Source organism: Taudactylus pleione, unplaced genomic scaffold (assembly GCF_031769625.1).
Source record: "Taudactylus pleione unplaced genomic scaffold, aTauple2 ptg001334l, whole genome shotgun sequence".
In the NCBI taxonomy this organism is placed as follows: Eukaryota; Metazoa; Chordata; class Amphibia; order Anura; family Myobatrachidae; genus Taudactylus; species Taudactylus pleione.
This window is the reverse complement of record NW_028285734.1, coordinates 1,830,387-1,857,683: the sequence shown is the minus strand read 5'-3', so window position 1 is coordinate 1,857,683 and position 27,297 is coordinate 1,830,387. Positions and strand designations below refer to the sequence as shown.

At 42.2% G+C, this 27,297-nt stretch overlaps 1 protein-coding gene across 2 annotated transcripts in view; it reads left to right on the top strand.

Annotated features, from left to right (window-relative positions):
- LOC148443084 (protein-arginine deiminase type-1-like) overlaps positions 1–27,297 on the top strand; it is a 102,879-nt gene that overhangs the window by 51,663 nt on the left and 23,919 nt on the right. For both annotated transcript variants that reach the window (XM_088463249.1, XM_088463250.1), the window contains exons 3-7: positions 21,555–21,627; positions 21,717–21,778; positions 21,854–21,971; positions 23,244–23,369; positions 25,146–25,309. In XM_088463249.1, the coding sequence (XP_088319375.1) occupies positions 21,555–21,627; positions 21,717–21,778; positions 21,854–21,971; positions 23,244–23,369; positions 25,146–25,309 (543 nt within the window). The remainder of the gene's footprint in view (positions 1–21,554; positions 21,628–21,716; positions 21,779–21,853; positions 21,972–23,243; positions 23,370–25,145; positions 25,310–27,297) is intronic.

Below are 27,297 nucleotides of genomic sequence, written 5' to 3'. Positions count from 1 at the left end.
TATACCTGTCAGGGGGTAGATGGGTCAGAGCAATGTTCTGCAGATCACTAGAGAGGTCAGTAATGTAATAATCTGCAGCATATATCACTATATACCTGTCAGGGGGTAGATGGGTCAGAGTAATGTTCTGCAGATCACTAGAGAGATCAGTAATGTAATAATCTGCAGCATATATCACTATATACCTGTCAGGGGGTAGATGGGTCAGAGCAATGTTCTGCAGATCACTAGAGAGATGAATAATGTAATAATCTGCAGAATATATCACCATGTACCTGTCAGGTGATAGATGGGACTGAGCAATGTTCTGCAGATCACTAGAGAGGTCAGTAATGTAATAATCTGCAGAATATATCACTGTGTATCTGTCAGGGGGTAGATGGGACAGAGCAATGTTCTGCAGATCACTAGAGTGGTCAATCATGTAATAATCTGCAGAATATATCACTGTGTATCTGTCAGGGGGTAGATGGGACAGAGCAATGTTCTGCAGATCACTAGAGTGGTCAATCATGTAATAATCTGCAGAATATATCACTGTGCATCTGTCAGGGGGTAGATGGGACAGAGCAATGTTCTGCAGATCACTAGAGTGGTCAATCATGTAATAATCTGCAGAATATATCACTGTGCATCTGTCAGGGGATAGATGGGTCAGAGCAATATTCTGCAGATCACTAGAGAGGCCAGTCATGTAATAATCTGCAGAATATATCACTATGCTTCTGTCAGGGGGTAGATGGGTCAGAGCAATGTTCTGCAGATAACTAGAGAGGCCAGTCATGTAATAATCTGCAGAATATATCACTGTGCATCTGTCAGGGGATAGATGGGTCAGGGCAATGTTCTGCAGATCACAAGAGAGGCCAGTCATGTAATAATCTGCAGAATATATCACTGTGCATCTGTCAGGGGATAGATGGGTCAGAGCAATGTTCTGCAGATCACAAAAGAGGCCAGTCATGTAATAATCTGCAGAATATATCACTGTGCATCTGTCAGGGGATAGATGGGTCAGAGCAATGTTCTGCAGATCACTAGAGAGGCCAGTCATGTAATAATCTGCAGAATATATCACTATGCATCTGTTAGGGGATAGATGGGTCAGAGCAATGTTCTGCAGATCACTAGAGAGATGAATAATGGAATAATCTGCAGAATATATCACTATATACCTGTCAGGGGGTAGATGGGTCAGAGCAATGTTCTGCAGATCACTAGAGAGGTCAGTAATGTAATAATCTGCAGCATATATCATTATATACCTGTCAAGTGGTAGATGGGTCAGAGTAATGTTCTGCAGATCACTAGAGAGATCAGTAATGTAATAATCTCCAGCAAATATCACTATATACCTGTCAGGGGGTAGATGGGTCAGAGCAATGTTCTGCAGATCACTAGAGAGGTCAGTAATGTAATAATCTGCAGAATATTTCACTATGTACCTGTCAAGGGGTAGATGGGTCAGAGTAATGTTCTGCAGATCACTAGAGAGATGAATAATGTAATAATCTGCAGAATATATCACTATGTACCTGTCAGGGGGTAGATGGAAATGAGCAATGTTCTGCAGATCACTATAGAGATCAGTAATGTAATAATCTGCAGAATATATCACTGTGTATCTGTCAGGGGGTAGATGGGACAGAGCAATGTTCTGCAGATCACTAGAGAGGTCAGCAATGTAATTATCTGCAGAATATATCACTATGTATATGTCAGGGGATAGATGGAACTGAGCAATGTTCTGCAGATCACTATAGAGATCAGTAATGTAATAATCTGCAGAATATATCACTGTGTATCTGTCAGGGGGTAGATGGGACAGAGCAATGTTCTGCAGATCACTAGAGAGATCAGCAATGTAATTATCTGCAGAATATATCACTATGTATATGTCAGGGGATAGATGGAACTGAGCAATGTTCTGCAGATCACTAGAGAAGTCAGTAATGTAGTAATCTGCAGAATATATCACTATGTACTTGTCAGGGGATAGATGGGACAGAGCAATGTTCTGCAGATCACTAGAGAGGTCAGTAATGTAGTAATCTGCAGCATATATCATTATATACCTGTCAGGGGGTAGATGGGTCAGAGTAATGTTCTGCAGATCACTAGAGAGATCAGTAATGTAATAATCTGCAGTATATATCACTATATACCTGTCAGGGGGTAGATGGGTCAGAGCAATGTTCTGCAGATCACTAGAGAGGTCAGTAATGTAATAATCTGCAGAATATATCACTATATACCTGGCAAGGGGTAGATGGGTCAGAGTAATGTTCTGCAGATCATTAGAGAGATGAATAATGTAATAATCTGCAGAATATATCACTATATACCTGTCAGGGGGTAGATGGGTCAGAGCAATGTTCTGCAGATCACTAGAGAGGTCAGTAATGTAATAATCTGCAGCATATATCCTTATATACCTGTCAAGTGGTAGATGGGTCAGAGTAATGTTCTGCCGATCACTAGAGAGATCAGTAATGTAATAATCTGCAGAATATATCACTATGTACCTGTCAGGTGATAGATGGGACAGAGCAATGTTCTGCAGATCACTAGAGAGATCAGTAATGTAATAATCTGCAGCATATATCACTATATACCTGTCAGGGGGTAGATGGATCAGAGCAATGTTCTGCAGATCACTAGAGATGTCAGTAATGTAATAATCTGCAGCATATATCATTATATACCTGTCAAGTGGTAGATGGGTCAGAGTAATGTTCTGCAGATCACTAGAGAGATCAGTAATGTAATAATCTGCAGAATATATCACTATGTACCTGTCAAGTGATAGATGGGACAGAGCAATGTTCTGCAGATCACTAGAGAGGTCAGTAATGTAATAATCTGCAGAATATATCACTATGTACCTGTCAGGGGGTAGATGGAACTGAGCAATGTTCTGCAGATCACTATAGAGATCAGTAATGTAATAATCTGCAGAATATATCACTGTGTATCTGTCAGGGGGTAGATGGGACAGAGCAATGTTCTACAGATCACTAGAGAGGTCAGCAATGTAATTATCTGCAGAATATATCTCTATGTATATGTCAGGGGATAGATGGAACTGAGCAATGTTCTGCAGATCACTATAGAGATCAGTAATGTAATAATCTGCAGAATATATCACTGTGTATCTGTCAGGGGGTAGATGGGACAGGGCAATGTTCTGCAGATCACTAGAGAGGTCAGCAATGTAATTATCTGCAGAATATATCACTATGTATATGTCAGGGGATAGATGGAACTGAGCAATATTCTGCAGATCACTAGAGAAGTCAGTAATGTAGTAATCTGCAGAATATATCACTATGTACTTGTCAGGGGATAGATGGGACAGAGCAATGTTCTGCAGATCACTAGAGAGGTCAGTAATGTAGTAATCTGCAGCATATATCATTATATACCTGTCAGGGGGTAGATGGGTCAGAGTAATGTTCTACAGATCACTAGAGAGATCAGTAATGTAATAATCTGCAGCATATATCACTATATACCTGTCAGGGGGTAGATGGGTCAGAGCAATGTTCTGCAGATCACTAGAGAGGTCAGTAATGTAATAATCTGCAGCATATATCATTATATACCTGTCAGGGGGTAGATGGGTCAGAGTAATGTTCTGCAGATCATTAGAGAGATCAGTAATGTAATCATCTGCAGCATATATCACTATATACCTGTCAGGGGGAAGATGGGTCAGAGCAATGTTCTGCAGATCACTAGAGAGGTCAGTAATGTAATAATCTGCAGAATATATCACTATGTACCTGTCAAGGGGTAGATGGGACTGAGCAATGTTCTGCAGATCACTATAGAGATCAGAAATGTAATAATCTGCAGAATATATCACTGTGTATCTGTCAGGGGGTAGATGGGACAGAGCAATGTTCTGCAGATCACTAGAGAGGTCAGCAATGTAATTATCTGCAGAATATATCACTATGTATATGTCAGGGGATAGGTGGAACTGAGCAATGTTCTGCAGATCACTATAGAGATCAGTAATGTAATAATCTGCAGAATATATCACTGTGTATCTGTCAGGGGGTAGATGGGACAGAGCAATGTTCTGCAGATCACTAGAGAGGTCAGCAATGTAATTATCTGCAGAATATATCACTATGTATATGTCAGGGGATAGATGGAACTGAGCAATGTTCTGCAGATCGATAGAGAAGTCAGTAATGTAGTAATCTGCAGAATATATCACTATGTACTTGTCAGGGGATAGATGGGACAGAGCAATGTTCTGCAGATCACTAGAGAGGTCAGTAATGTAGTAATCTGCAGCATATATCATTATATACCTGTCAGGGGGTAGATGGGTCAGAGTAATGTTCTGCAGATCACTAGAGAGGTCAGTAATGTAATAATCTGCAGCATATATCATTATATACCTGTCAAGGGGTAGATGGGTCAGAGTAATGTTCTGCAGATCACTAGAGAGATCAGTAATGTAATAATCTGCAGTATATATCACTATATACCTGTCAGGGGGTAGATGGGTCAGAGCAATGTTCTGCAGATCACTAGAGAGATCAGTAATGTAATAATCTGCAGCATATATCACTATATACCTGTCAGGGGGTAGATGGGTAAGAGCAATGTTCTGCAGATCACTAGAGAGGTCAGTAATGTAATAATCTGCAGCATATATCATTATATACCTGTCAAGTGGTAAATGGGTCAGAGCAATGTTCTGCAGATCACTAGAGAGATCAGTAATGTAATAATCTGCAGAATATATCACTATGTACCTGTCAGGTGATAGATGGGACAGAGCAATGTTCTGCAGATCACTAGAGAGATCAGTAATGTAATAATCTGCAGCATATATCACTATATACCTGTCAGGGGGTAGATGGGTCAGAGCAATGTTCTGCAGATCACTAGAGAGGTCAGTAATGTAATAATCTGCAGCATATATCATTATATACCTGTAAAGTGGTAGATGGGTCAGAGCAATGTTCTGCAGATCACTGGAGAGATCAGTAATGTAATACTCTGCAGAATATATCACTATGTACCTGTCAGGTGATAGATGGGACAGAGCAATGTTCTGCAGATCACTAGAGAGGTCAGTAATGTAATAATCTGCAGAATATATCACTATGTACCTGTCAGGGGGTAGATGGAACTGAGCAATGTTCTGCAGATCACTATAGAGATCAGTAATGTAATAATCTGCAGAATATATCACTGTGTATCTGTCAGGGGGTAGATGGGACAGAGCAATGTTCTGCAGATCAATAGAGAGGTCAGCAATGTAATTATCTGCAGAATATATCACTATGTATATGTCAGGGGATAGATGGAACTGAGCAATGTTCTGCAGATCACTAGAGAAGTCAGTAATGTAGTAATCTGCAGAATATATCACTATGTACTTGTCAGGGGATAGATGGGACAGAGCAATGTTCTGCAGATCACTAGAGAGGTCAGTAATGTAGTAATCTGCAGCATATATCATTATATACCTGTCAGGGGGTAGATGGGTCAGAGTAATGTTCTGCAGATCACTAGAGAGGTCAGTAATGTAATAATCTGCAGCATATATCATTATATACCTGTCAGGGGGTAGATGGGTCAGAGTAATGTTCTGCAGATCACTAGAGAGATCAGTAATGTAATAATCTGCAGTATATATCACTATATACCTGTCAGGGGGTAGATGGGTCAGAGCAATGTTCTGCAGATCACTAGAGAGGTCAGTAATGTAATAATCTGCAGAATATATCACTATATACCTGTCAAGGGGTAGATGGGTCAGAGTAATGTTCTGCAGATCACTAGAGAGATGAATAATGTAATAATCTGCAGAATATATCACTATATACCTGTCAGGGGGTAGATGGGTCAGAGCAATGTTCTGCAGATCACTAGAGAGGTCAGTAATGTAATAATCTGCAGCATATATCATTATATACCTGTCAAGTGGTAGATGGGTCAGAGTAATGTTCTGCAGATCACTAGAGAGATCAGTAATGTAATAATCTGCAGAATATATCACTATGTACCTGTCAGGTGATAGATGGGACAGAGCAATGTTCTGCAGATCACTAGAGAGGTCAGCAATGTAATTATCTGCAGAATATATCACTATGTATATGTCAGGGGATAGATGGAACTGAGCAATGTTCTGCAGATCACTAGAGAAGTCAGTAATGTAGTAATCTGCAGAATATATCACTATGTACTTGTCAGGGGATAGATGGGACAGAGCAATGTTCTGCAGATCACTAGAGAGGTCAGTAATGTAGTAATCTGCAGCATATATCATTATATACCTGTCAGGGGGTAGATGGGTCAGAGTAATATTCTGCAGATCACTAGAGAGATCAGTAATGTAATAATCTGCAGCATATATCACTATATACCTGTCAGGGGGTAGATGGTTCAGAGCAATGTTCTGCAGATCACTAGAGAGGTCAGTAATGTAATAATCTGCAGCATATATCATTATATACCTGTCAGGGGGTAGATGGGTCAGAGTAATGTTCTGCAGATCACTAGAGAGATCAGTAATGTAATCATCTGCAGCATATATCACTATATACCTGTCAGGGGGAAGATGGATCAGAGCAATGTTCTGCAGATCACTAGAGAGGTCAGTAATGTAATAATCTGCAGAATATATCACTATGTACCTGTCAAGGGGTAGATGGGTCAGAGTTATGTTCTGCAGATCACTAGAGAGATGAATAATGTAATAATCTGCAGAATATATCACTATGTACCTGTCAGGGGGTAGATGGAACTGAGCAATGTTCTGCAGATCACTATAGAGATCAGTAATGTAATAATCTGCAGAATATATCACTGTGTATCTGTCAGGGGGTAGATGGGACAGAGCAATGTTCTGCAGATCACTAGAGAGGTCAGCAATGTAATTATCTGCAGAATATATCACTATGTATATGTCAGGGGATAGGTGGAACTGAGCAATGTTCTGCAGATCACTATAGAGATCAGTAATGTAATAATCTGCAGAATATATCACTGTGTATCTGTCAGGGGGTAGATGGGACAGAGCAATGTTCTGCAGATCACTAGAGAGGTCAGCAATGTAATTATCTGCAGAATATATCACTATGTATATGTCAGGGGATAGATGGAATTGAGCAATGTTCTGCAGATCACTAGAGAAGTCAGTAATGTAGTAATCTGCAGAATATATCACTATGTACTTGTCAGGGGATAGATGGGACAGAGCAATGTTCTGCAGATCACTAGAGAGGTCAGTAATGTAGTAATCTGCAGCATATATCATTATATACCTGTCAGGGGGTAGATGGGTCAGAGTAATGTTCTGCAGATCACTAGAGAGATCAGTAATGTAATAATCTGCAGCATATATCACTATATACCTGTCAGGGGGTAGATGGGTCAGAGCAATGTTCTGCAGATCACTAGAGAGGTCAGTAATGTAATAATCTGCAGCATATATCACTATATACCTGTCAGGGGGTAGATGGGTCAGAGTAATGTTCTGCAGATCACTAGAGAGATCAGTAATGTAATAATCTGCAGCATATATCACTATATACCTGTCAGGGGGTAGATGGGTCAGAGCAATGTTCTGCAGATCACTAGAGAGATGAATAATGTAATAATCTGCAGAATATATCAACATGTACCTGTCAGGTGATAGATGGGACTGAGCAATGTTCTGCAGATCACTAGAGAGGTCAGTAATGTAATAATCTGCAGAATATATCACTGTGTATCTGTCAGGGGGTAGATGGGACAGAGCAATGTTCTGCAGATCACTAGAGTGGTCAATCATGTAATAATCTGCAGAATATATCACTGTGTATCTGTCAGGGGGTAGATGGGACAGAGCAATGTTCTGCAGATCACTAGAGTGGTCAATCATGTAATAATCTGCAGAATATATCACTGTGCATCTGTCAGGGGGTAGATGGGACAGAGCAATGTTCTGCAGATCACTAGAGTGGTCAATCATGTAATAATCTGCAGAATATATCACTGTGCATCTGTCAGGGGATAGATGGGTCAGAGCAATATTCTGCAGATCACTAGAGAGGCCAGTCATGTAATAATCTGCAGAATATATCACTATGCATCTGTCAGGGGGTAGATGGGTCAGAGCAATGTTCTGCAGATCACTAGAGAGGCCAGTCATGTAATAATCTGCAGAATATATCACTATGCATCTGTCAGGGGATAGATGGGTCAGAGCAATGTTCTGCAGATCACTAGAGAGATGAATGTAATAATCTGCAGAATATATCACTATATACCTGTCAGGGGGTAGATGGGTCAGAGCAATGTTCTGCAGATCACTAGAGAGGTCAGTAATGTAATAATCTGCAGCATATATCATTATATACCTGTCAAGTGGTAGATGGGTCAGAGTAATGTTCTGCAGATCACTAGAGAGATCAGTAATGTAATAATCTCCAGCAAATATCACTATATACCTGTCAGGGGGTAGATGGGTCAGAGCAATGTTCTGCAGATCACTAGAGAGGTCAGTAATGTAATAATCTGCAGAATATTTCACTATGTACCTGTCAAGGGGTAGATGGGTCAGAGTAATGTTCTGCAGATCACTAGAGAGATGAATAATGTTATAATCTGCAGAATATATCACTATGTACCTGTCAGGGGGTAGATGGAAATGAGCAATGTTCTGCAGATCACTATAGAGATCAGTAATGTAATAATCTGCAGAATATATCACTGTGTATCTGTCAGGGGGTAGATGGGACAGAGCAATGTTCTGCAGATCACTAGAGAGGTCAGCAATGTAATTATCTGCAGAATATATCACTATGTATATGTCAGGGGATAGATGGAACTGAGCAATGTTCTGCAGATCACTATAGAGATCAGTAATGTAATAATCTGCAGAATATATCACTGTGTATCTGTCAGGGGGTAGATGGGACAGAGCAATGTTCTGCAGATCACTAGAGAGGTCAGCAATGTAATTATCTGCAGAATATATCACTATGTATATGTCAGGGGATAGATGGAACTGAGCAATGTTCTGCAGATCACTAGAGAAGTCAGTAATGTAGTAATCTGCAGAATATATCACTATGTACTTGTCAGGGGATAGATGGGACAGAGCAATGTTCTGCAGATCACTAGAGAGGTCAGTAATGTAGTAGTCTGCAGCATATATCATTATATACCTGTCAGGGGGTAGATGGGTCAGAGTAATGTTCTGCAGATCACTAGAGAGATCAGTAATGTAATAATCTGCAGTATATATCACTATATACCTGTCAGGGGGTAGATGGGTCAGAGCAATGTTCTGCAGATCACTAGAGAGGTCAGTAATGTAATAATCTGCAGAATATATCACTATATACCTGTCAAGGGGTAGATGGGTCAGAGTAATGTTCTGCAGATCACTAGAGAGATGAATAATGTAATAATCTGCAGAATATATCACTATATACCTGTCAGGGGGTAGATGGGTCAGAGCAATGTTCTGCAGATCACTAGAGAGGTCAGTAATGTAATAATCTGCAGCATATATCCTTATATACCTGTCAAGTGGTAGATGGGTCAGAGTAATGTTCTGCCGATCACTAGAGAGATCAGTAATGTAATAATCTGCAGAATATATCACTATGTACCTGTCAGGTGATAGATGGGACAGAGCAATGTTCTGCAGATCACTAGAGAGATCAGTAATGTAATAATCTGCACCATATATCACTATATACCTGTCAGGGGGTAGATGGATCAGAGCAATGTTCTGCAGATCACTAGAGATGTCAGTAATGTAATAATCTGCAGCATATATCATTATATACCTGTCAAGTGGTAGATGGGTCAGAGTAATGTTCTGCAGATCACTAGAGAGATCAGTAATGTAATAATCTGCAGAATATATCACTATGTACCTGTCAGGTGATAGATGGGACAGAGCAATGTTCTGCAGATCACTACAGAGGTCAGTAATGTAATAATCTGCAGAATATATCACTATGTACCTGTCAGGGGGTAGATGGAACTGAGCAATGTTCTGCAGATCACTATAGAGATCAGTAATGTAATAATCTGCAGAATATATCACTGTGTATCTGTCAGGGGGTAGATGGGACAGAGCAATGTTCTACAGATCACTAGAGAGGTCAGCAATGTAATTATCTGCAGAATATATCACTATGTATATGTCAGGGGATAGATGGAACTGAGCAATGTTCTGCAGATCACTATAGAGATCAGTAATGTAATAATCTGCAGAATATATCACTGTGTATCTGTCAGGGGGTAGATGGGACAGGGCAATGTTCTGCAGATCACTAGAGAGGTCAGCAATGTAATTATCTGCAGAATATATCACTATGTATATGTCAGGGGATAGATGGAACTGAGCAATATTCTGCAGATCACTAGAGAAGTCAGTAATGTAGTAATCTGCAGAATATATCACTATGTACTTGTCAGGGGATAGATGGGACAGAGCAATGTTCTGCAGATCACTAGAGAGGTCAGTAATGTAGTAATCTGCAGCATATATCATTATATACCTGTCAGGGGGTAGATGGGTCAGAGTAATGTTCTGCAGATCACTAGAGAGATCAGTAATGTAATAATCTGCAGCATATATCATTATATACCTGTCAGGGGGTAGATGGGTCAGAGCAATGTTCTGCAGATCACTAGAGAGGTCAGTAATGTAATAATCTGCAGAATATATCATTATATACCTGTCAGGGGGTAGATGGGTCAGAGTAATGTTCTGCAGATCATTAGAGAGATCAGTAATGTAATCATCTGCAGCATATATCACTATATACCTGTCAGGGGGAAGATGGGTCAGAGCAATGTTCTGCAGATCACTAGAGAGGTCAGTAATGTAATAATCTGCAGAATATATCACTATGTACCTGTCAAGGGGTAGATGGGACTGAGCAATGTTCTGCAGATCACTATAGAGATCAGAAATGTAATAATCTGCAGAATATATCACTGTGTATCTGTCAGGGGGTAGATGGGACAGAGCAATGTTCTGCAGATCACTAGAGAGGTCAGCAATGTAATTATCTGCAGAATATATCACTATGTATATGTCAGGGGATAGGTGGAACTGAGCAATGTTCTGCAGATCACTATAGAGATCAGTAATGTAATAATCTGCAGAATATATCACTGTGTATCTGTCAGGGGGTAGATGGGACAGAGCAATGTTCTGCAGATCACTAGAGAGGTCAGCAATGTAATTATCTGCAGAATATATCACTATGTATATGTCAGGGGATAGATGGAACTGAGCAATGTTCTGCAGATCGATAGAGAAGTCAGTAATGTAGTAATCTGCAGAATATATCACTATGTACTTGTCAGGGGATAGATGGGACAGAGCAATGTTCTGCAGATCACTAGAGAGGTCAGTAATGTAGTAATCTGCAGCATATATCATTATATACCTGTCAGGGGGTAGATGGGTCAGAGTAATGTTCTGCAGATCACTAGAGAGGTCAGTAATGTAATAATCTGCAGCATATATCATTATATACCTGTCAAGGGGTAGATGGGTCAGAGTAATGTTCTGCAGATCACTAGAGAGATCAGTAATGTAATAATCTGCAGTATATATCACTATATACCTGTCAGGGGGTAGATGGGTCAGAGCAATGTTCTGCAGATAACTAGAGAGGTCAGTAATGTAATAATCTGCAGAATATATCACTATATACCTGTCAAGGGGTAGATGGGTCAGAGTAATGTTCTGCAGATCACTAGAGAGATGAATAATGTAATAATCTGCAGAATATATCACTATATACCTGTCAGGGGGTAGATGGGTCAGAGCAATGTTCTGCAGATCACTAGAGAGGTCAGTAATGTAATAATCTGCAGCATATATCATTATATACCTGTCAAGTGGTAGATGGGTCAGAGTAATGTTCTGCAGATCACTAGAGAGATCAGTAATGTAATAATCTGCAGAATATATCACTATGTACCTGTCAGGTGATAGATGGGACAGAGCAATGTTCTGCAGATCACTAGAGAGATCAGTAATGTAATAATCTGCAGCATATATCACTATATACCTGTCAGGGGGTAGATGGATCAGAGCAATGTTCTGCAGATCACTAGAGATGTCAGTAATGTAATAATCTGCAGCATATATCATTATATACCTGTCAAGTGGTAGATGGGTCAGAGTAATGTTCTGCAGATCACTAGAGAGATCAGTAATGTAATAATCTGCAGAATATATCACTATGTACCTGTCAGGTGATAGATGGGACAGAGCAATGTTCTGCAGATCACTAGAGAGGTCAGTAATGTAATAATCTGCAGAATATATCACTATGTACCTGTCAGGGGGTAGATGGAACTGAGAAATGTTCTGCAGATCACTATAGAGATCAGTAATGTAATAATCTGCAGAATATATCACTGTGTATCTGTCAGGGGGTAGATGGGACAGAGCAATGTTCTGCAGATCACTAGAAAGGTCAGCAATGTAATTATCTGCAGAATATATCACTATGTATATGTCCGGGGATAGATGGAACTGAGCAATGTTCTGCAGATCATTATAGAGATCAGTAATGTAATAATCTGCAGAATATATCACTGTGTATCTGTCAGGGGGTAGATGGGACAGGGCAATGTTCTGCAGATCACTAGAGAGGTCAGCAATGTAATTATCTGCAGAATATATCACTATGTATATGTCAGGGGATAGATGGAACTGAGCAATGTTCTGCAGATCACTAGAGAAGTCAGTAATGTAGTAATCTGCAGAATATATCACTATGTACTTGTCAGGGGATAGATGGGACAGAGCAATGTTCTGCAGATCACTAGAGAGGTCAGTAATGTAGTAATCTGCAGCATATATCATTATATACCTGTCAGGGGGTAGATGGGTCAGAGTAATGTTCTGCAGATCACTAGAGAGATCAGTAATGTAATAATCTGCAGCATATATCACTATATACCTGTCAGGGGGTAGATGGGTCAGAGCAATGTTCTGCAGATCACTAGAGAGGTCAGTAATGTAATAATCTGCAGCATATATCATTATATACCTGTCAGGGGGTAGATGGGTCAGAGTAATGTTCTGCAGATCATTAGAGAGATCAGTAATGTAATCATCTGCAGCATATATCACTATATACCTGTCAGGGGGAAGATGGGTCAGAGCAATGTTCTGCAGATCACTAGAGAGGTCAGTAATGTAATAATCTGCAGAATATATCACTATGTACCTGTCAAGGGGTAGATGGGACTGAGCAATGTTCTGCAGATCACTATAGAGATCAGAAATGTAATAATCTGCAGAATATATCACTGTGTATCTGTCAGGGGGTAGATGGGACAGAGCAATGTTCTGCAGATCACTAGAGAGGTCAGCAATGTAATTATCTGCAGAATATATCACTATGTATATGTCAGGGGATAGGTGGAACTGAGCAATGTTCTGCAGATCACTATAGAGATCAGTAATGTAATAATCTGCAGAATATATCACTGTGTATCTGTCAGGGGGTAGATGGGACAGAGCAATGTTCTGCAGATCACTAGAGAGGTCAGCAATGTAATTATCTGCAGAATATATCACTATGTATATGTCAGGGGATAGATGGAACTGAGCAATGTTCTGCAGATCACTAGAGAAGTCAGTAATGTAGTAATCTGCAGAATATATCACTATGTACTTGTCAGGGGATAGATGGGACAGAGCAATGTTCTGCAGATCACTAGAGAGGTCAGTAATGTAGTAATCTGCAGCATATATCATTATATACCTGTCAGGGGTAGATGGGTCAGAGTAATGTTCTGCAGATCACTAGAGAGATCAGTAATGTAATAATCTGCAGCATATATCACTATATACCTGTCAGGGGGTAGATGGGTCAGAGCAATGTTCTGCAGATCACTAGAGAGATGAATAATGTAATAATCTGCAGAATATATCACCATGTACCTGTCAGGTGATAGATGGGACTGAGCAATGTTCTGCAGATCACTAGAGAGGTCAGTAATGTAATAATCTTCAGAATATATCACTGTGTATCTGTCAGGGGGTAGATGGGACAGAGCAATGTTCTGCAGATCACTAGAGTGGTCAATCATGTAATAATCTGCAGAATATATCACTGTGTATCTGTCAGGGGGTAGATGGGACAGAGCAATGTTCTGCAGATCACTAGAGTGGTCAATCATGTAATAATCTGCAGAATATATCACTGTGCATCTGTCAGGGGGTAGATGGGACAGAGCAATGTTCTGCAGATCACTAGAGTGGTCAATCATGTAATAATCTGCAGAATATATCACTGTGCATCTGTCAGGGGATAGATGGGTCAGAGCAATGTTCTGCAGATCACTAGAGAGGCCAGTCATGTAATAATCTGCAGAATATATCACTGTGCATCTGTCAGGGGGTAGATGGGTCAGAGCAATGTTCTGCAGATCACTAGAGAGGCCAGTCATGTAATAATCTGCTGAATATATCACTGTGCATCTGTCAGGGGGTAGATGGGACAGAGCAATGTTCTGCAGATCACTAGAGTGGTCAATCATGTAATATTCTGCAGAATATATCACTGTGCATCTGTCAGGGGATAGATGGGTCAGAGCAATGTTCTGCAGATCACTAGAGAGGCCAGTCATGTAATAATCTGCAGAATATATCACTGTGCATCTGTCAGGGGATAGATGGGTCAGAGCAATGTTCTGCAGATCACTAGAGAGGCCAGTCATGTAATAATCTGCAGAATATATCACTATGCATCTGTCAGGGGATAGATGGGTCAGAGCAATGTTCTGCAGATCACTAGAGAGGTCAGTAATGTAATAATCTGCAGCATATATCATTATATACCTGTCAAGTTGTAGATGGGTCAGAGTAATGTTCTGCAGATCACTAGAGAGATCAGTAATGTAATAATCTCCAGCATATATCACTATATACCTGTCAGGGGGTAGATGGGTCAGAGCAATGTTCTGCAGATCACTAGAGAGGTCAGTAATGTAATAATCTGCAGAATATATCACTATGTACCTGTCAAGGGGTAGATGGGTCAGAGTAATGTTCTGCAGATCACTAGAGAGATGAATAATGTAATAATCTGCAGAATATATCACTATGTACCTGTCAGGGGGTAGATGGAAATGAGCAATGTTCTGCAGATCACTATAGAGATCAGTAATGTAATAATCTGCAGAATATATCACTGTGTATCTGTCAGGGGGTAGATGGGACAGAGCAATGTTCTGCAGATCACTAGAGAGGTCAGCAATGTAATTATCTGCAGAATATATCACTATGTATATGTCAGGGGATAGATGGAACTGAGCAATGTTCTGCAGATCACTATAGAGATCAGTAATGTAATAATCTGCAGAATATATCACTGTGTATCTGTCAGGGGGTAGATGGGACAGAGCAATGTTCTGCAGATCACTAGAGAGGTCAGCAATGTAATTATCTGCAGAATATATCACTATGTATATGTCAGGGGATAGATGGAACTGAGCAATGTTCTGCAGATCACTAGAGAAGTCAGTAATGTAGTAATCTGCAGAATATATCACTATGTACTTGTCAGGGGATAGATGGGACAGAGCAATGTTCTGCAGATCACTAGAGAGGTCAGTAATGTAGTAATCTGCAGCATATATCATTATATACCTGTCAGGGGGTAGATGGGTCAGAGTAATGTTCTGCAGATCACTAGAGAGATCAGTAATGTAATAATCTGCAGCATATATCACTATATACCTGTCAGGGGGTCGATGGGTCAGAGCAATGTTCTGCAGATCACTAGAGAGGTCAGTAATGTAATAATCTGCAGCATATATCATTATATACCTGTCAGGGGGTAGATGGGTCAGAGTAATGTTCTGCAGATCACTAGAGAGATCAGTAATGTAATAATCTGCAGCATATATCACTATATACCTGTCAGGGGGTAGATGGGTCAGAGCAATGTTCTGCAGATCACTAGAGAGATGAATAATGTAATAATCTGCAGAATATATCACTATGTACCTGTCGGGTGATAGATGGGACAGAGCAATGTTCTGCAGCTCACTAGAGAGGTCAGTAATGTAATAATCTGCAGAATATATCACTGTGTATCTGTCAGGGGGTAGATGGGACAGAGCAATGTTCTGCAGATCACTAGAGAGGTCAGCAATGTAATAATCTGCAGAGTATATCATTATGTATATGTCAGGGGATAGATGGAACTGAGCAATGTTCTGCAGATCACTAGAGAAGTCAGTAATGTAATAATCTGCAGAATATATCACTATGTACTTGTCAGGGGATAGATGGGACAGAGCAATGTTCTGCAGATCACTAGAGTGGTCAATCATGTAATAATCTGCAGAATATATCACTGTGCATCTGTCAGGGGGTAGATGGGACAGAGCAATGTTCTGCAGATCACTAGAGTGGTCAATCATGTAATAATCTGCAGAATATATCACTGTGCATCTGTCAGGGGATAGATGGGTCAGAGCAATGTTCTGCAGATCACTAGAGAGGCCAGTCATGTAATAATCTGCAGAATATATCACTGTGCATCTGTCAGGGGGTAGATGGGACAGAGCAATGTTCTGCAGATCACTAGAGAGGCCAGTCATGTAATAATCTGCAGAATATATCACTGTGCATCTGTCAGGGGGTAGATGGGTCAGAGCAATGTTCTGCAGATCACTAGAGTGGTCAGTCATGTAATAATCTGCAGAATATATCACTGTGCATCTGTCAGGGGATAGATGGGTCAGAGCAATGTTCTGCAGATCACTAGAGTGGTCAGTCATGTAATAATCTGCAGAATATATCACTGTGTATCTGTCAGGGGGTAGATGGGACAGGGCAATGTTCTGCAGATCACTAGAGAGGTCAGCAATGTAATTATCTGCAGAATATATCACTATGTATATGTCAGGGGATAGATGGAACTGAGCAATGTTCTGCAGATCACTATAGAGATCAGTAATGTAATAATCTGCAGAATATATCACTGTGTATCTGTCAGGGGGTAGATGGGACAGAGCAATGTTCTGCAGATCACTAGAGAGGTCAGCAATGTAATTATCTGCAGAATATATCACTATGTATATGTCAGGGGATAGATGGAACTGAGCAATGTTCTGCAGATCACTAGAGAAGTCAGTAATGTAGTAATCTGCAGAATATATCACTATGTACTTGTCAGGGGATAGATGGGACAGAGCAATGTTCTGCAGATCACTAGAGAGGTCAGTAATGTAGTAATCTGCAGCATATATCATTATATACCTGTCAGGGGGTAGATGGGTCAGAGTAATGTTCTGCAGATCACTAGAGAGATCAGTAATGTAATAATCTGCAGCATATATCACTATATACCTGTCAGGGGGTAGATGGGTCAGAGCAATGTTCTGCAGATCACTAGAGAGGTCAGTAATGTAATAATCTGCAGCATATATCACTATATACCTGTCAGGGGGTAGATGGGTCAGAGCAATGTTCTGCAGATCACTAGAGAGGCCAGTCATGTAATAATCTGCAGAATATATCACTATGCATCTGTCAGGGGATAGATGGGTCAGAGCAATGTTCTGCAGATCACTAGAGAGATGAATAATGTAATAATCTGCAGAATATATCACTATATACCTGTCAGGGGGTAGATGGGTCAGAGCAATGTTCTGCAGATCACTAGAGAGGTCAGTAATGTAATAATCTGCAGCATATATCATTATATACCTGTCAAGTTGTAGATGGGTCAGAGTAATGTTCTGCAGATCACTAGAGAGATCAGTAATGTAATAATCTCCAGCATATATCACTATATACCTGTCAGGGGGTAGATGGGTCAGAGCAATGTTCTGCAGATCACTAGAGAGGTCAGTAATGTAATAATCTGCAGAATATATCACTATGTACCTGTCAAGGGGTAGATGGGTCAGAGTAATGTTCTGCAGATCACTAGAGAGATGAATAATGTAATAATCTGCAGAATATATCACTATGTACCTGTCAGGGGGTAGATGGAAATGAGCAATGTTCTGCAGATCACTATAGAGATCAGTAATGTAATAATCTGCAGAATATATCACTGTGTATCTGTCAGGGGGTAGATGGGACAGAGCAATGTTCTGCAGATCACTAGAGAGGTCAGCAATGTAATTATCTGCAGAATATATCACTATGTATATGTCAGGGGATAGATGGAACTGAGCAATGTTCTGCAGATCACTATAGAGATCAGTAATGTAATAATCTGCAGAATATATCACTGTGTATCTGTCAGGGGGTAGATGGGACAGAGCAATGTTCTGCAGATCACTAGAGAGGTCAGCAATGTAATTATCTGCAGAATATATCACTATGTATATGTCAGGGGATAGATGGAACTGAGCAATGTTCTGCAGATCACTAGAGAAGTCAGTAATGTAGTAATCTGCAGAATATATCACTATGTACTTGTCAGGGGATAGATGGGACAGAGCAATGTTCTGCAGATCACTAGAGAGGTCAGTAATGTAGTAATCTGCAGCATATATCATTATATACCTGTCAGGGGGTAGATGGGTCAGAGTAATGTTCTGCAGATCACTAGAGAGATCAGTAATGTAATAATCTGCAGCATATATCACTATATACCTGTCAGGGGGTAGATGGGTCAGAGCAATGTTCTGCAGATCACTAGAGAGGTCAGTAATGTAATAATCTGCAGCATATATCATTATATACCTGTCAGGGGGTAGATGGGTCAGAGTAATGTTCTGCAGATCACTAGAGAGATCAGTAATGTAATAATCTGCAGCATATATCACTATATACCTGTCAGGGGGTAGATGGGTCAGAGCAATGTTCTGCAGATCACTAGAGAGATGAATAATGTAATAATCTGCAGAATATATCACTATGTACCTGTCGGGTGATAGATGGGACAGAGCAATGTTCTGCAGCTCACTAGAGAGGTCAGTAATGTAATAATCTGCAGAATATATCACTGTGTATCTGTCAGGGGGTAGATGGGACAGAGCAATGTTCTGCAGATCACTAGAGAGGTCAGCAATGTAATAATCTGCAGAGTATATCATTATGTATATGTCAGGGGATAGATGGAACTGAGCAATGTTCTGCAGATCACTAGAGAAGTCAGTAATGTAATAATCTGCAGAATATATCACTATGTACTTGTCAGGGGATAGATGGGACAGAGCAATGTTCTGCAGATCACTAGAGTGGTCAATCATGTAATAATCTGCAGAATATATCACTGTGCATCTGTCAGGGGGTAGATGGGACAGAGCAATGTTCTGCAGATCACTAGAGTGGTCAATCATGTAATAATCTGCAGAATATATCACTGTGCATCTGTCAGGGGATAGATGGGTCAGAGCAATGTTCTGCAGATCACTAGAGAGGCCAGTCATGTAATAATCTGCAGAATATATCACTGTGCATCTGTCAGGGGGTAGATGGGACAGAGCAATGTTCTGCAGATCACTAGAGAGGCCAGTCATGTAATAATCTGCAGAATATATCACTGTGCATCTGTCAGGGGGTAGATGGGTCAGAGCAATGTTCTGCAGATCACTAGAGTGGTCAGTCATGTAATAATCTGCAGAATATATCACTGTGCATCTGTCAGGGGATAGATGGGTCAGAGCAATGTTCTGCAGATCACTAGAGTGGTCAGTCATGTAATAATCTGCAGAATATATCACTGTGTATCTGTCAGGGGGTAGATGGGACAGGGCAATGTTCTGCAGATCACTAGAGAGGTCAGCAATGTAATTATCTGCAGAATATATCACTATGTATATGTCAGGGGATAGATGGAACTGAGCAATGTTCTGCAGATCACTATAGAGATCAGTAATGTAATAATCTGCAGAATATATCACTGTGTATCTGTCAGGGGGTAGATGGGACAGAGCAATGTTCTGCAGATCACTAGAGAGGTCAGCAATGTAATTATCTGCAGAATATATCACTATGTATATGTCAGGGGATAGATGGAACTGAGCAATGTTCTGCAGATCACTAGAGAAGTCAGTAATGTAGTAATCTGCAGAATATATCACTATGTACTTGTCAGGGGATAGATGGGACAGAGCAATGTTCTGCAGATCACTAGAGAGGTCAGTAATGTAGTAATCTGCAGCATATATCATTATATACCTGTCAGGGGGTAGATGGGTCAGAGTAATGTTCTGCAGATCACTAGAGAGATCAGTAATGTAATAATCTGCAGAATATATCACTATATACCTGTCAGGGGGTAGATGGGTCAGAGCAATGTTCTGCAGATCACTAGAGAGGTCAGTAATGTAATAATCTGCAGCATATATCACTATATACCTGTCAGGGGGTAGATGGGTCAGAGTAATGTTCTGCAGATCACTAGAGAGATCAGTAATGTAATAATCTGCAGCATATATCACTATATACCTGTCAGGGGGTAAATGGGTCAGAGCAATGTTCTGCAGATCACTAGAGAGATGAATAATGTAATAATCTGCAGAATATATCACTATGGACCTGTCGGGTGATAGATGGGACAGAGCAATGTTCTGCAGATCACTAGAGAGGTCAGTAATGTAATAATCTGCAGAATATATCACTGTGTATCTGTCAGGGGGTAGATGGGACAGAGCAATGTTCTGCAGATCACTAGAGAGGTCAGCAATGTAATAATCTGCAGAGTATATCATTATGTATATGTCAGGGGATAGATGGAACTGAGCAATGTTCTGCAGATCACTAGAGAAGTCAGTAATGTAATAATCTGCAGAATATATCACTATGTACTTGTCAGGGGATAGATGGGACAGAGCAATGTTCTGCAGATCACTAGAGTGGTCAATCATGTAATAATCTGCAGAATAGATCACTGTGCATCTGTCAGGGGGTAGATGGGACAGAGCAATGTTCTGCAGATCACTAGAGTGGTCAATCATGTAATAATCTGCAGAATATATCACTGTGCATCTGTCAGGGGATAGATGGGTCAGAGCAATGTTCTGCAGATCACTAGAGAGGCCAGTCATGTAATAATCTGCAGAATATATCACTGTGCATCTGTCAGGGGGTAGATGGGACAGAGCAATGTTCTGCAGATCACTAGAGAGGCCAGTCATGTAATAATCTGCAGAATATATCACTGTGCATCTGTCAGGGGGTAGATGGGTCAGAGCAATGTTCTGCAGATCACTAGAGTGGTCAGTCATGTAATAATCTGCAGAATATATCACTGTGCATCTGTCAGGGGGTAGATGGGTCAGAGCAATGTTCTGCAGATCACTAGAGTGGTCAGTCATGTAATAATCTGCAGAATATATCACTGTGCATCTGTCAGGGGATAGATGGGTCAGAGCAATGTTCTGCAGATCACTAGAGTGGTCAGTCATGTAATAATCTGCAGAATATATCACTGTGCATCTGTCAGGGGTTAGATGGGTCAGAGCAATGTTCTGCAGATCACTAGAGAGGCCAGTCATGTAATAATCTGCAGAATATATCACTATGTATCTATTACGCTATGACCTGTTATTATTGTAAATTTTTTCTCCAGATTAAAATCTGGTATTACGGATCTCGGCGGGCAGATGTCCGGGGCAGCGCCATGCTGTACTTGACGTGTGTGGGTGAGTAATTAGGGGGAATGGAAGGAGCCTCAGGACAATGGGGTTAGTGGGCTGAGAAGTTTGCGTCACTCTGATCTGCTGTGTTCCAGGCATCTCCCTGGATGTGGATGTGAATCGCATCGGAGCGGTGACCCGTGGGGTAAAGAGTAAGGTAACGTGTGTTCCGGTCTCCAGCACGTCCATTATGATGTAGAATCCACGGTAATCTCATGTTAACGTGTCACAGGACTCCTGGTCTTGGGGACCCGGTGGGAAGGGCGCGGTTTTGCTGGTGAATTGTGATCGCGATCGAGAGAGTTCCGGTCTTCCCGACAACCAAACCACAGAGATTCCCAATGCTGCTGGTACCAACCTTGCTTTTTATCATCACAGTCCAAGTTTTATCATATATTAAAAAAACTAATTATAATTCGTCATTTCATGTGTTACCGTTGTACCTGACTTTCTCACCTCAATACATTTATTTTATTTTTAAATATACAGTATTTATTTTAAAGAGTATCTAACCTTAAAGTGCGCCTGCCAGCTCTGCACAGTGGACTGATTCAGAGATGGAAGCCAATGCGATCTCAGCTGCGATTTCGCACGGAACGCAGCTGCAAAAATATGCTAATGGTTGCTAAGATCACCCGAACATAGGGACGCCCACTGCTGCCTTCTCATCTGCGTACGACGTCGCTTACCTGCGTAAATATCAGTAACATCGACTCACATTGAGCAGCCATCTTGCCCTTGCGGAAAGTCTCACCCGCCGCAAACCCTGTAGCTTTCCTCACACGCTGAGAGCTCTCAGGCTGCGAATGCAATCGCAATGGCTAATTTATGCACGCCCATGAAACGGCGTTCTAACAGTCAGTCACGCCTGCGTTTTCCTGACCACCCCATTACTCCCCCCAAACGCTGACTGTCACTCACTTTGGGAGTGGATCCTCTGAGCGAACGCACTGGCAAACAATCGCTCGATCTGCGTAAATATTGCCATTGCGCCGGTCTGTGCATTAGGCCCAGTGTGGGCAGCCATTTTGGATGCTCACCTATTGATGGTTTCGGGTTGTAGTTTGGAAGCTGACGGTCTAAATGCTGACCGCCGGCTTCCAGACTTTCTAATCCCGGCGTGGTACTAATGAAAATTCAACGCCTGTCATTAACTAGACGCCGGAAGACCAACGCCCGGCATACTGAACGAAGGTAAGCCGGGCGCGGGCAGCCGCGAGGAGGGGGAGGGTTATGTTTAGGGCTCCTGGGGGGACTTAGGGTTAGGCACCCCCCTGGGAGGGTTAGGTTTTGGCTAGGGGAAGGGGAGGTTAGGGTTAGACACAGAGGGGGGATTAGGGTTAGGCACTTGGGGGGGAGGTTAGGGTTAGGCACCCCTAAGGGAGGGTTAGGGGGTAGAATTAGGTTAGCGATACTTACCTTAGGGACGATCGGGATTTTCACCCTTGCCGGGCTGCCGCTGTCGGGATTTGAACCGCCGGCCATGCGTCCGGCGGTAATACCTACTACACCCTTGGTTTCTAGGTCACCAGGAACACATTCACTCTGTATCATTTCTTTGCACTTTAATAGAAGTTTCATTACTTTGTCTTGGTCCTGATGTAACCTTCTCTCTCCATCAGATTTGAAGGACATGTCCCCGATGGTCCTCACGGCTGAGGGTCCTGATGATGTCTTCGATGACTATAGAGTGATTCTGTCCACATCTGTACCTGACTCCAGCAAGCTGAGAGTCTATCAAAAGGGCAGTAAGTATCTCTGCATAAGGGGACAAGTGCAGGTGCCTGTGTCAGTGTGGGCGTGTCAGTGTGAGGGTGTCAGTGTGACGCTGTAAGGGTGTCAATGTAAATTTTGTGGGCTCCAGCACATTTATGTTAATAAAGACTTTTAGGGGGAGATGTATCAAGATTTGGAGAGAGATATAGTGGAGAAGTTTCCCAAAGCAACCAGTAGGCCTATAACTCACATTTCATAGGCTGTGCTAGATAAATGACAGATCATGTAGCATAGATCGAGCCATTCCAATAATTGTGCTGTTCACTGACACCATTCTGCTCAGGCTTGTATGCCATAGTTAGTTGGTGCTCAGTGCCATACTTCTTTAGGAAGGCTGCTACATCTAAATTCCCATATTCCCCACCATTGTCACATCTCAAGACTTTTAACTTCTGACCGGTTTGAGTTTCTACTGATCTCTTGTAATCTGTAATCTTACTTATTACCCATTATACAACTTTCACATGTTGGTGCCTCTGTTTCACTCACGGTTATTCTCGTCACCATATCATGAAGGAGTTTCTGGAAGTGATCATATCCCAGGTGGACTAGCCGCCTGTGCCAGAGTTCCATAGATTGTGTATCAGAGGCCATCATCGCACAACACTCCTTCATGTCCAGGACGTACAGTTGCTGGCATTGGGTCACTATCGCAGTCCCTCTTTTATTCTGCACAACTAATTTCCCCTCTGAAAACTTGACCTACAACCCTTTCTTCTCTAGGAAACTTATGGCCATGAGGTTTGTCCCCATATCTGGTCCGAATAACACACTTTGGATGCCTGTGATTATGGTTTCAGCTCTTATTCTTAGACGGACAATGATTGTCCCGACTTTTGTGGCTGTTAGAATCTTGTCTCCAATTCCTCTGACTGTTATAAGGTTGCACTGCTTACCATTGTAAACCATTACTGATTAAAGCTGAAGTGCCTTGTGGCTCCCGAGTCCATGTACCAGCAATCTCTTTTGCGGCTGTTTGTGGCACTTAATGCTGGCTCCTTTTCCCTGTCACGCTTCTTTTCTTGCGTGTCATTTGTATCTTTCATTTTGCATGCAGAGACCTTGTGTCCAACTTTCTGACATACGAAACACTAGTACTTAAGTTTTTTAGGCTTAGTACTTTTTGTGTGCAATGCAGTATTCTCAGCAGTTAATTCAATCGGTATGTGTTTTTGGAATTGCCGTTTAGTCCTTACAGTTTGATAGCTTTGCCATAGTGGATTCTAAAGCTATTACCAGGAAATCTAATTCTGTCATTAAATTATGCAGAATTACCATTGCTATGTGCTCATCATCGACTTGGACACCCACAGACATTAATTGACGAGATATAGACATTCATACTTTTGCATTCACTGAATTTTGTGTTATACGGTAGATGCCTTGAGTTTATTCTCGTCCTGAGACCTTTATGTACATTCGCTGCCTGCAGGGCTATCCACATGTCATGACACCTTCCCGTGATTAGGGAATAAACATGTTGTTCCACACTCAAGTCTATGGTTCCCATGGCTCTATCTACATCATCAGGTTTAGGTGGCACTTACCCTCTTGTGTCACACTGCAATTATCCTATAGATTGTAAGATTATTATATGAGTTTTTGTTCCCAAATTGTAAAGTGCTGCAGAATATGGTAAATGTTACTGAATAATAAATAAATATCCCATTCGGCGTCCCTGTATCAGTATTATGAGAAGATGAATATCAGAGGTGCCAGATGTTGATACCTTTGCTCCTCTGATTTAGAGAAAAATTACTCCCATGTGCTGGGGAAGGGGAAGCTGTCCTATGAGGTCCAGCGCAAGAACAGGGACGAGGTAACGTTCTACGTGGAAGGTCTTGAGTTCCCGGACGCTGACTTCCCTGGTCTGGTTTATATCAAGCTAACATTTCAGAAGATTGAATGTGGGGTAAGTGATCGGATGGGACATGGATGTAGACATTTACAGCTGTCCTGAGGTCATCAGTTATCTTCTGTTTGCAACATATTTTATTTTAGCTTCCAGGATTACCAACAAATCAGTTGCCATTTCTTGAAATATTAAAGGTTTCTGGCATATGACTGAATACAACCTAAACCATATATAACCAGTCACAGGCTGCCATCCACCACGGGATGGACTGCCTAGCTCAATACAGGAATATGTCACAGGGTGTGTAGTGTCCTGAGCTTTTTAGTATAGAGGAGACAGATGTAGCTGCTATTAATACAACCAGTGTTTAATCCAAGGAAAGTTAATTATACTTTAATCTAAAGTGTAAATGGTTGTGAATGCATCCTATGTATTGTTACATTGTGGGTGCAGCGACCTGCATACCGGGTACAGCAATGCCCAAATCTCCTTACAGGGTCACTGGGGAAAACCACCGGTGCACTAGACTCTGCTTCTCTGTCTCCAGTGGTCTGAATGCTAGGCAATAGCTATAGAAACCGCGTTTCCAGCTGAGGGAGACCGGGCAGTGGAGGCATTCAGAGCTTCATTCAAAGCCGCTCGTTCATTATGAGCGATGTTCGAACATCTGCGCATGCGTACGGATTGTAATACGCATGCGCGAACCAGTCAGTGCGGCCGAAAATCGTTTGTTCGCTAAATAGCGAATGCCTGCTATTTTGAGTGACAGGAGGAGGCGTATGTGGGTGGTAGCAGGGGAAGGTGCTTGAAAACGGGGAGTGGAGATCCGAACGCAGGCGTGCTTAAAGGTCAAAACGGGCGTTTTATGGGTGTGCATAATTAATACAGCAGCGTCATTGACCACGTCACTGGGTTATTTTATAGTCAGAACTGCTCGCAAGATTGCGGTAGGAAAAACCAACCACAAGAATAGCGAGCAGTTCATACGCTGTTCGATGTACTCGATTAATCTAATAAATAGCGGACATGACGTATGGTGCGAGCGGCCTGGGGCGTCTTTTTCAAAATTACGACCGCATGTTTTGTTCGCTCGTTCAGACATAGAGGCGTCAACAGACCGCAAAGAGCGAACGGTTCATTTGAATAGCCACCCCTTTTTTCTGAACGAGCGAGCGCAAATAGCGTCCGGCTCTGAATCAGGGCCTCAGAGCACAGGAGGCAGGCAGAGCACAGGAGGCAAGCAGAGCACAGGAGGCAGGCAGAGCACAGGAGGCAAGCAGAGCACAGGAGGCAAGCAGAACACAGGAGGCAGGCAGAGCACAGAAGGCAGGCAGAGCACAGGAGGCAGGCAGAGCACACAGGAGGCAGGCAGAGCACACAGGAGGCAGGTAGAGCATCCAGGAGGCAGGCAGAGCACAGGAGGCAGGCTGAGCACACAGGAGGCAGGCAGAGCACAGGAGGCGGGCAGAGAGCACAGGAGGCAGGCAGAGAGCACAGGAGGGAGGCTGAGCACACAGGAGGCAGGCTGAGCACACAGGAGGCAGGCTGAGCACACAGGAGGCAGGCAGAGCACAGGAGGCAGGCAGAGAGCACAGGAGGCAGGCAGAGAGCACAGGAGGCAGGCTGAGCACACTGGCGGCAGGCTGAGCACACAGGAGGCAGGCAGAGCACACAGGAGGCAGGCAGATCACAGGAGGGAGGCAGATCACAGGAGGGAGGCAGAACACAGGAGGCAGGCTGAGCACACAGGAGGCAGGCTGAGCACAGGAGGCAGGCAGAACACAGGAGGCAGGCAGAGCACACAGGAGGCAGGCAGAGCACACAGGAGGCAGGCTGAGCACACATGAGGGAGACAGAGCACAGGAGGGAGACAGAGCACAGGAGGGAGACAGAGCACAGGAGGGAAGCAGAGCACAGGAGGCAGGCAGAGCACAGGAGGCAGGCAGAGAGCACAGGAGGCAGGCAGAGAGCACAGGAGGCAGGCAGAGCACACAGGAGGCAGGCAGAGCACACAGGAGGCAGGCTGAGCACACAGGAGGCAGGCT